At 33.4% G+C, this 11,569-nt stretch overlaps 1 protein-coding gene across 1 annotated transcript in view; it reads right to left on the bottom strand.

Annotated features, from left to right (window-relative positions):
- LOC107665448 (armadillo repeat protein deleted in velo-cardio-facial syndrome-like) overlaps nucleotides 1–11,569 on the bottom strand; it is a 32,099-nt gene that overhangs the window by 18,744 nt on the left and 1,786 nt on the right. Inside the window, exons 2-4 of the mRNA XM_016456324.1 lie at nucleotides 7,341–7,457; nucleotides 5,193–5,288; nucleotides 2,421–2,804 (exon numbers count right to left, since the gene is read on the bottom strand). Coding sequence (XP_016311810.1) covers nucleotides 2,421–2,804; nucleotides 5,193–5,288; nucleotides 7,341–7,457 — 597 coding nt within the window. The remainder of the gene's footprint in view (nucleotides 1–2,420; nucleotides 2,805–5,192; nucleotides 5,289–7,340; nucleotides 7,458–11,569) is intronic.

The following is an 11,569-nucleotide window of genomic DNA, read 5'->3' as shown; positions in this document are numbered from 1 at the left end:
TTTTTTCAGGATTCTTTGATGAATAAAAAGTTAAAAAGAACAGCATTTATTCAAAATATAAATCTTTTCTAACAATATAAATCTTTGCTGTCACTTCTTGTCAATTTAACACATCCTTGCTGAATAAAAGTTTTAATAAAAGAAAGAATACAAATGTACTGACCCCAAACTTATGAACGGTAGTGTATATTGCTGAAGACTGGAGTAATGATGCTGAAAATACAGCTGCGCATCACAGAAACAAATTACAATTTAATGTATCTTAAAATAGAAAAACATTATTTTACATCATAATAATATTTCACAATATTAAATTTTTTCCTGTATTTTTGATCAAATAAATGCAGCCTTGATGAGCAGAAGAGACTCCTGTAAAAACATTAAAAATCGTTCTGATCCCAAACTTTTGACCGGTAGTGTATATACTAGAAAACAAGACAAAAATACTAAGGAAATCATTTTTTGCAGTGTATTTTCTTATATAGCACATTTCTACTGCCACAAGAGCAGCCCAAAGTGCTGTACAATGCGTTCAAGAAGACTGTACAAAGACAGTAACAAACAGCATCTTAAAAGAAAAAAACAAATATTACGTCTCTCCTAAATCAGACACAAACGGCATGATATAAAAGTGCTTCTTCAAAGCCATTTTAAAAGCGAACAAAGACAGGGCAGAGCGAATGGCTAGAGGTAAGTTATTCTATAACCGAGGACCGACTGTCGAAAAGAATAGTTATATCAGCAATAGTTTATCAGCAGATCTTAAGCTCTTTACTGGTTTATGTAAAGTAGCAAGATCTGACAAATACTGTACGAGGGTGCGAGAACATTTAAAATGTTAAAAATCATTACTAAGGCCTGAAATCGATCCGATATCTAACACGTAACCATTGCAAGAATGCTAAAATTGGAGTTAATCTATCCCTCTTTCTGTGGTTCTATCCCTATTCTATGGTTCTATTCTATCTCTTTCCAATGTGGTTAAAAAAATCAAACATTTAGATATCAAACATATTTATTCTGTGTCTCTTTTTGCAAAACATTTAATTGCCACTGAATACCATGAACAAAAATCAGCAGGCTACATAAAAACTGGACTCGATTAAGAACTGTTTGCGTGCAAAATAGAGCGGCACGATTCTGGATACATTGAGACTTTTTTTTTTTTTATAAATGGAGGCTGTAGTTCTCTCTCAATTCTGAAGAAAAAAATATAAGACGAGTAAAAATCTCATGGAATTTATAATTGGAATGATTCAATGACTCACTCAAGATTTAGTTTCATTACCGGATGAATCAGTGTTTTTGAATAAATCTCTTGAATGAATGACTCAAAGACAAATACATTTTTAACAGCACCTAAAAAAAAGATGCGCACACGAGAATTAATAGGTGGAATTGAAACTGAAATTGAAATGTTAATTTTACAACAAGTATCCGATTCTGGAATTGGAATTGATTTTCGATTTCCAACCCTATTCGGGTGTGCTGTGGAAAATTATCAAAAACTTCCTTATCTCTATTATATTTCATTATTAAATCAGTGCTATGCCAACGTTATGTCTGTTTGTGGGTTTTACAAATATTTAACCAATGAAAAGCATTCAAATGAGCTTCTGACTAAACCTCGTAACGCCATTGGATCCTCAAACTGTCAGTCAAACCTCATAACTCCGCCCCGCATCCATTCAGAATAAAGCGCCGCGACGCGCAGTTTGAAGACAGACGTCTACTTCTTCACAATGAAAGGGTAAATAAAGAACTGATGTTTGAATAAAAGCAGCGTTTTCTTTACTCACTTTAAACACTGTCTATAAAGGCAAATTTTTTGTGTTTAAAGAGCAGAGAAGAGTCTTAGCATTGGCTGTCTAGTTGTAGCCAATACAATTTTGTATTTCAGTTTTATTTATTTTAGTACATCAAGTAAAACTAAATTAAAGTGAGAAATGTTGCCGTGTCAACAAGCTGAAATAAAGTAAGTTTACATTTTTTATGTTTTGTTTGATTTCAGTTAACATTTATTTTATTTCCAGTAACAAAAATGTTTTTATGGATTTAGTTTTAGTTACAGTCTTAGTTATTTTGTTTGCAAGAGATGCTGGTTATTTTCTACTTTCGACATGGCAATATTCATTTATTTTGTTTGCAAAAAATGAAAGATAAGAAATGCACTCTTTCATTAGAAAAAAATATCCCACCTTTAGTGGGATGAGATGAGATGAGATGAGATGAGATGAGATGAGATGAGATGAGATGACATGACATGACATGACATGACATAAGATAAGATAAGATAAGATAAGATAAGATAAGATAAGATAAAATAAAATAAAATAAATAAAATCGTTCAATAATCGTAATCAAGGTAAAGTGTTCAATTAATGGAGGTTATGATTTTAGGTCATAGCGCCCAGCTCTACCTGTAAATATGTGTGGGTGGTCAGGTCCAGCGCGGGCCTCATGTGATGGACTGTGTCCGGCTCCGGTTTGGAAGCGGCGCAGGCGAAACCCTCGCGGTGGAGCGGCAGAGTGTAGCAGTTCTCCGGTAAGAAGGTCCGGCCGGGAAAGAAGGGTAATCCGTGCAGCAGCGTGACGGCCTGAGCGTTCAGCGTGCCGTACAGAGACCGCTGATCCGTGGGAATCTCGTTGGGAGGGTCAGAGGTCATGCCGGGGTCGGGGTGAGGAGGTCGAGCCGTGTGTGTATCGTCCTTCTCGCCGGAGGAGTCGGGAGGCGGCGCTTGATCCGGACACTGAACATCTGGATGTGGTGTCTGGGATTCTTCCAACCCTTCAGATGAAGCTTCCTACAGAGAAAAATAAAAAAATATAAACACGATTTGAGGAATCATTCATGTCTGGATTTGACACTTCCCAGCAAAACAAATCTTTTTTTTTTTTCCCATTACAAATCAAGTGTTATTTTAGTATTGTTCAGATCATATTATTATTTGTTATTATCTTTTAATTCATTACATTTTTAATAATTTTTTATATAATTTTTAATTAATTTTTTATTTAGTTTTATTCATTTTTATTTAAGTTTTAGTTAGTTTAGTGCATCTTAATGAACAACTTAATGAAATGAATGACAAGCTAAATAAAAATTTGAAATGTTGCCTTGTCAACTTGCTGAAACAAGAAAAAAAGTTCAAGCTCTTTTATATTTTACTTGATCAGTGTTATTTTAGTATCATTGAGATAATATAGTTTTGGTTAATATTTTGAACGATTTTATATATTTTTTGCTTTCATGTTAATTTTAGTTCAAGTTTTAGTAATTTTGTAGCTTTTGTCATATTTCTTAGTTTTAGTTTTATCTCTATATTTTTTATTTCAGTTTTAGTTTTAGTTATTTTAGTACATCAGGTTAGACTTAATGAAAATGAGAAATGAGTCCTTGGCAACAAGCTGAAATAAAATAAGTTTAAGTTTTTATTATTTTACTTTATTTCTGTTAAAGTTTATTTTATATAAAGTAAAATTTGTATGGTTTTAATTTTAGTCAACTATAATAACCCTCTTACAAATATCTAAAAATTCTTAAATAAATATACATTTACTTATCGACTATTTTAACACAAAGTCTTGTTTTCTGAAAGATTATCAAAATTAATAATTAAAACCTACTTTTTATCAGAAGAAAAAAATCTACAATTAATCATTAGTTATAAATTATAAATGATTTGTTTATAAAAATAATCTGTTGAAGTAATTATTTTATTGTTCTGTATCAAATGTATCAAAAATGTATCAAGTGGGTTTATGCTTAAAACAAGAAAAAATACCTGTCAGTGGGGCCAGAAAATATTCTTATTTTCCTTTGAATTAAGTTTGTATTTCTTACTGCACTGACATATACGTTTTCAAGTTTTACGCATAAATTCACTTAATTTTGGTAGATTTTTCAAAAAATAAAGACTTCTTATAGACCAAATAGTGCCCAGTAAATGTATCTTGATTTAAAAATGTTTAAATATTTGTACTGAATAAGACAAAAATACAGAGGAAGACTTTAATTTTTTTGCAGTGTTGATGGTTTGATCAGCGAGTTACTCGTTAAGCGCCACTAATGACCCGCCAGATTAATAACAACACATCGATCTGAACACATTCACAGCGTGAATAAAGATGATATTTCTCACCTGAGAATCTGGATTCTATCAAATCTGATTTAATTTGTGTGCTGTATAAATGACTGCGGGGCAGTTTTGATGAAACGGACTGAATTAAATTTAACCTTTCACCACTACACACTGCAAAAAAATTATTCTCTTACTTAGTATTTTTGTCTTGTTTTCTAGTATAAATGTTACCCTGCAGCACAAAAGCAGTCTTAAGTCGCTGGGGTATATTTGTAGCAATAGCCAACAATACATTGATGTATGGGTCAAAATTATACATTTTTCTTTTATGCCAAAAATCATTAGGATATTAAGATCATGTTCCATGAAGATATTTTGTACATTTCCTACAGTAAATATATCAAAACTTAATTTTTGATTAGTAATATGCATTGCTAAGAACTTCATTTCAAATGAAAATCTCATCCAGATTTTCAAATAGTTGTATCTCAGCCAAATATTGTCCTCTCCTAACAAACCATACATCAATGGAAAGCTATTTATTCAACTTTCAGATGATGTATAAACCTCAATTTCGGAAAAATTGACACTTATGACTGGTTTTGTGCTCCATGGACACAAATATCTAAAATTTCTTGAATCAGGATTACTGTACAAGTAAAATTACTTAATATATTATGTCTTGTTGATATTATGTCGAAATTTTGTTAGTTTTTCCTTAAAACAAGCAAAAATATCAGCCAATGGGGCAAGAAAAATAATCTCGTTTAGCCTTTGAATTAAGATTATTTTTCTTGCCCCACTGGCAGATATTTTAGCTTGTTTTAAGGAAAAACTAACACAATTTTAATATTTTTTTTAGAAAGCAAGACTTAATATATTAAATCATTTTACTTGTACAGTAAATGCATCTTGATTCAAGAATGTTTAGATATTTATACTAGAAAACAAGACAGAAATACTAAGTAAGTTTTGCAGTGCAATACTGAAACAAGATTATTCATATTCTTTAATACTGGCTTCCCCATTGAAAAGCATGAAAATGCAAAATTATATTTAGTTTTTTTTTAGATGATGATATAAAGAAAGCGTTTGATCTGTAATATTCACCTTCAGGAGGTTGGGCACGACTTGTCCATTGGAGCTGCTGTTGGATTCGCTGTCAGGACTGGACGATTTCTCCGTCCCAAATCCTGAACTCTCAGTCTGCAAAACATCAGAGAAATGGCTCAGCGTGAGCTCGTTAACACCTACCTCATCATTAGCCTGCAGTTTTAGGCTTGTAAACAATATCTACTTTTTATCAGGAGAAAAACAACATCCAAAATGAATCATTTAGTCATGCATTATAAATGATTTGTTTATAAAAAGAACCTGTTAAAATAATTATTTTTTGGCTCGCAAATTCTAGTCAAACTATGAATATTTAAATCCTTTTTTTATTAATTTATTGCACTGCCTAATGAAACTGGTGATTAAGCAAATTCTTGTTTAATATAAGCAGACAGATGCCAACTATGAAAAAAAAAAACATTCCTGTTGTTCTTCCTCAGTATTTCTCTCTTGTTTTTCAGTACAAATATCTAAACATTCTTAAATTAAGATACAGTTACTTGAGAAGCAAAGTGACTTTAGGTATTAAGTCTTGATTTCTGAAAAATGCATCATAACCGAGTTTATGCTTAAAACAACAACAAATATCTGTCAATGGAGTCAGAAAATAATCACTTTCTCTTTGGATTGTTTTGTTTTCTGACCTCATTGATGGTTATTTTTTCTTATTTTAGGCATAAACTCACTTCATTTTGGTAGAATTTTCTGAAAACAAGATCTAATGCATTTACATTTACGCCTCAAGTAAATGTCTCTTTTTGACCCGGAAGAGAAATAAAAAAACTCTTTAAAAAAATTATAGTTTTTAGTAAGGGAAGGAAACTTTGCAAAGGCTTTGAGACCCTCAAAATACACATCATTTATTTTTTTCCAGATTTTTTACAATTATTTTTAAGAGATGTAATCATGTTTCATGATCAGGTCATTTATGGAGTACCATTAGTGTCAAAAATATGTAAAATGTAAAATTATCTAGTAAGTTAAATTAGTGTCAAAAAAACTTTAATAAAATATATTTAGCCTTTTTGCACATATCAGACCCGGAAGAGAAATAAAAAAACTCTTTAAAAAAATTATAGTTTTTAGTAAGGGAAGGAAACTTTGCAAAGGCTTTGAGACCCTCAAAATACACATCATTTATTTTTTTCCAGATTTTTTACAATTATTTTTAAGAGATGTAATCATGTTTCATGATCAGGTCATTTATGGAGTACCATTAGTGTCAAAAATATTTAAAATGTAAAATTATCTATTAAGTTAAATTAGTGTCAAAAAACTTTAATAAAATATATTTAGCCTTTTTGCACATATCACACACATTTTGGGGTCTGCATTTTGTTGATGTACATAAATATGTACATCTAACGATGAACCACTGCAGCATGAACATTTTTTTTTTTTTTAAGTTTATGGAAGTAACATACATTTATTTTGTTTGAAAACTTTTCAGAGTCATATTTATGTTGTTTTGTTAGAAATAAATATGCAGGTTTCATAAATTCAGATTGTTTTTGAGCAATCATGAGTTTAAATTAATTCCAATAAGGTTACTACTGGTAATTCTCAGATATTATACATTTCATAGCATTACATATTAAAATAACATTTCTCAGCAATAGTATTTTGCTGCATAGTTTTTTGTTGTTGTTGGTGTGCTTCATGTGTATGTGTCTCAATTTTTAATAATCAAAAAGGGATAAATGCACTACAAATATGGTGATAACATGGTAAGTTTTTTCACATTCACTCAATAATGAGAAGTTGCTGATCAGATACAATATGGTTTTAATTGAGAACTATTAAGCTATGACTGTTTAATAAAATAACAATTCTTCAGGTTCAAACGGGCCTGGAATGAGAAAATCATATGTGGACTTTGAATGCATTATGAGGGTTAGGAATTTTTTTATATTTCTAATGGAAAAAGTCAAAATACTGATGAAGAACATTGCATTTCCTCAGTTGGCATCTGTCTGCTTATATTAACAAGCATTTGCTTAATGCAATAAATTAATAAAAAAGGATTTAAATATTCATAGTTTGGCTTGAGTCTGAGAACAATTAAATCATTATTTTAGCAGGTTCTTTATATAAATTAATCATTTATAAGTCATGATCAGAAATCATGTTCTCCAGCGTTCCTACATGTGTTTCTGTGTGATTTGAGCTTGCGGGGTTGGACGCGTCTGAGGATGGGGTTTCTGCCGTCTCGTCCGTCTGCTCTTTGGTGTCTTGAGCTGAAGGTTCCTCCAGATCCGGCTTCTTTTGGACCAAAGGGAAAAACATTAACAGGAGACGCTAACACGAGATCACGCAGGTCAAGCACAACTTCACTGATTCACGTTTCTCAAACCGAACGTCTCCACATTAAAAATGACGGAAAGCCCTTTGGTGTAAAAACACGCTTAAGAAAAGCAAGCAGAACTTCCGGTGAATTATACATGAGCGCAGCTTCATAAACACAACACACACTTCAAGAGACGACTTGCACACTTCAGGAAAAACATCTGCACTGTATCTGCTAACAAGAGCGAGAAATAACTCGATATGGATCGGACGTGACCACACAAACATCTACAACACAACTGTCTTGATTCAATCTTATTTAACAATCATTTCTTACGATAAATGACACTTGCTTTGATTTAATTTATCTAATGCAATGCAATTCACACGCAGAACTTCCGGTGAATTATACATGAGCGCAGCTTCATAAACACAACACACACTTCAAGAGACGACTTGCACACTTCAGGAAAAACATCTGCACTGTATCTGCTAACAAGAGCGAGAAATAACTCGATATGGATCGGACGTGACCACACAAACATCTACAACACAACTGTCTTCATTCAATCTTATTTAACAATCATTTCTTACGATAAATGACACTTGCTTTGATTTAATTTATCTAATGCGATGCAATTCACACATGCATGAACTGAATGGAGCTGAATAATGACTTCTGTACAGCCAATTCATTTCATAATTGATGAATTTTGCAACATTGACACTGTTATTAAACTGGATTGAATAATCATTTAACAGAATTTATCTGAATAATGACACTGTTATCTTCTGTAGAGCTGCTTATAGATAAAATTTTTAATTTTTTTCATAATTGGTGAATTTCACACACTTATTGAACTGAATCAACACTAACTTGATTCAATTGAATCAACTGAATTGTTTGCATCATCGATTCTGTTATTGTCCTGTTTATTTTTGTGAACTACTTTGCAATAATATATGTAGCGCTGTTAAAATAAAAATAAAAAGGTTCAGGATTGCACTGCATCATGCTAATTTCTTCCTTGAAAAGGCCAGGAAAGTGATTCGCTTTACAGTTATTGAAATGAACTGAATCAACACTGAACTGAAATGAGCTGAATAATGATATTGTCTTTTCAGCGTTGCTTTACAGCAGAATCTTAATTAGTCTCATATCTGCTGAAGTTTGCATCGATGCAATCATTTTCAGCTATAAGCAGCTGTGCAGAAGACAACAGAGTCATTATTCAGCTCAATTCAGTTCATGCATGTGTGAATGTCAATGCATTAGATGACAAAGCAAAGCTAGTGACATTTATTGTAAGGAAGTTGCACAAACACACTCTGGTTTTTACAAAGACATCTGAAGACTAAAGTTGAATCCACTGACTTTTTTTGCATCATTGATTCTGTTATTTATTTATTAACAGCCTGTTTAAAGAAAAAGTGCTGTAAAAAATGTGCATTTACTTTATATGCATTTGTTTTTGGGTCCTATAACTCAACAGTTATCATTCAATCTAAAAGGATTCGGGATTGCATTGCATAATGATAATTTCTTCTTTGAAAAAGCCAGGGTATAACTCAACAGTTATCATTCAATCTAAAAGGATTCGGGATTGCATTGCATAATGATCATTTCTTCTTTGAAAAAGCCAGGAAAGTGTGTTTGTGCATATGTCCTTATAATAAATCACACTTAAATATGCAATATCAATATCCAGAGATGTTTGGGTCACTGTAACTCAACAGGTTTCATTCAATCTGAAACGAATATGCACTGCATAATAATCAGTCCTTCTAAGGAGCCAAATGTGAGTGTGTTGTTTCATGCAGACATGTAGAGTTCAGCATTATTCCCAGTGTTTCCATCAGTCAGAATAATCACTGGATCTCCATCATTAAGCACTCTTTTTATATAAAGTTTTTTATATAGTGTGTTGCTATTGTTGCTATGCAGTTGCTAAGGTGTTCTGAGTGGTTGTTGGTGTGTTGCAAATGCTTACTAATATAATAGTGATGCTTGACTTGGAAAATGTCACTAGAAATGGGGAAAATGGATTTCGACTCATTTGGCTCTTATGAAACTTAATTTATTATAGTAACTGCAGTTCAACTATAGTATATGTAGAAAAACGCCGTAACCACAAGTTTACTATTATTTGAACTATATCTGGGTAACACTTTATTTTAAGGTGTCCTTGTTACACGTTACATTAATTGTTTTTATACTATTATAATAATAATTAATTATGCACTATTGCATGCAAGTAACCCTAAGCCTAAGACCTAAGAATCCTAACCACATAGTAAGTACATGTAGTTAATTAATATCACTCAGTACTTAAATGCATAATTAAACTGTAACAATGACACCTTAAAATAAAGTGTAACTGAAATTTGTAGTAAAGGGAATAATAATAGTAATAATAATAATCAATTTGGCAAAATAAATCACGGATAGTACAGTTTTGCTTATGCAACAACACTAGCTTTTGTCCTGTAGAGAATACAAGTGGTGTTTACCTGTGAAAACAGTGTTGATACTGTTGCTATTTGGCCCTTATGAAACAATCAACTTACTATAGTACCCATAGTTCAACTATAGTACAGTATATGCACAGTATAACCACAAATTTACCATGGTTAACATTATTTGAACTATAAAATTTGGGAATAATAATCATACATTTGGCAAAAATAATCATAAATTTGGTTTCACTTATGTAACACCATAGTTAGTTTTCACAAGGGAGATATGAGCAAAAATACACGAGTAAGTAATCCGAATGAGAACGAAACAAATGCAAATCTGATTAAAACACTGTAAATGACTATCAAATCTGTTTATGAAAATTATGCACGTAAGGAAAGTCGTTTCAGAGGTGGAGCAGGTGATGAAAGACTATACGCACATTTAGAAAGACATGCACTGAAGAATGAGCCGCAATAAGAACATGAATTAAGCAAATAGGGTCGATTCGTGTTTTTCAATGCTGAGTTCCCAGCTCACTATGCACCAGATGATTTTACGCGGTTTGTAGCCCGTCTTACCCACTACGTCATGTGGCCCATCCATCCATCCATCATCCATGTCATGCACATCAGCTCAGTGTCAGTGAGTGGCTCAAGGGCAGCGGATCCGCTGTCACAAGCCCAAGTAGGACACATGAATCACGGAGCGCCGCGCAGCTGCCCGTTTTTGGTAGTTGCGCCGCATCCAGCGCGGCATCAGAGTTTAAATCTCACTGTCAGACGCGCAAGAATACAGAACCCCTGCGGTATAAGCGCTAGCGCACGCATGCCGCATCAATTCTCTGTATTTACACGCGATCGCGCCACACGTGTGAAGCTGCAAAGCAAACAGATCCAGAGCAGGCGAGGCGATGCCCACCCAGCCCTGGCATCCACTGCTACTGCAGACGCACAAGAATCACCGCGCTGCGGGAAAAGCGACGAGAATTATGTTTATTTAGAATAATTTATATTAAATATACTGTATATGTGTGTGTGTGTGTGTGTGTGTGTGTATTATACACACATGCGCACACACACACACACACACACACACACACACACACACACACACACACACACACACACACACGCAGCGCAGTGTGGAGGAGCTGCTGAATCAACAGCGATTCACACACACTCTTCACCGCCCGGCGAGGAGGAGAACCACATCTAGTTAGTGTTTGCCATTCATTAAATAAGAACCCACAACCTTTGGGTTACAAGTCCGACTCCCTAACCATTAGGCCACAACTTCCCCTAATGAGATCATTAGCGCTCATTAACCCTTGTATGGTGTTTGGGTCTGTGGGACCCGTTTTCAAGTTGAATCAAAATACAAAATTATACTATAAATTATTTTTTCTAACTCAGACGCATTGGCCTTGGCTCATTTTCTGTGAAGAACATACAGTATATCAGAACAAATTTTCAATGACCACTCACTGTACACCCCCCTACACACTTATATTACATACAGGACCCGGGGCTAATAAAAGACTGGAAATTTTAGGTCCTGTGTACATTCACTCTGTCCTCCTATTGTCTGGGCCTGCTATTAGTATGTGTATGTGTGTTTATGCGTGTGT

This window comes from Sinocyclocheilus anshuiensis, unplaced genomic scaffold (assembly GCF_001515605.1).
Source record: "Sinocyclocheilus anshuiensis isolate Anshui unplaced genomic scaffold, SAMN03320099.WGS_v1.1 scaffold495, whole genome shotgun sequence".
NCBI classification, from domain to species: Eukaryota; Metazoa; Chordata; class Actinopteri; order Cypriniformes; family Cyprinidae; genus Sinocyclocheilus; species Sinocyclocheilus anshuiensis.
This window is presented reverse-complemented; position numbering and strand designations above follow the sequence as displayed.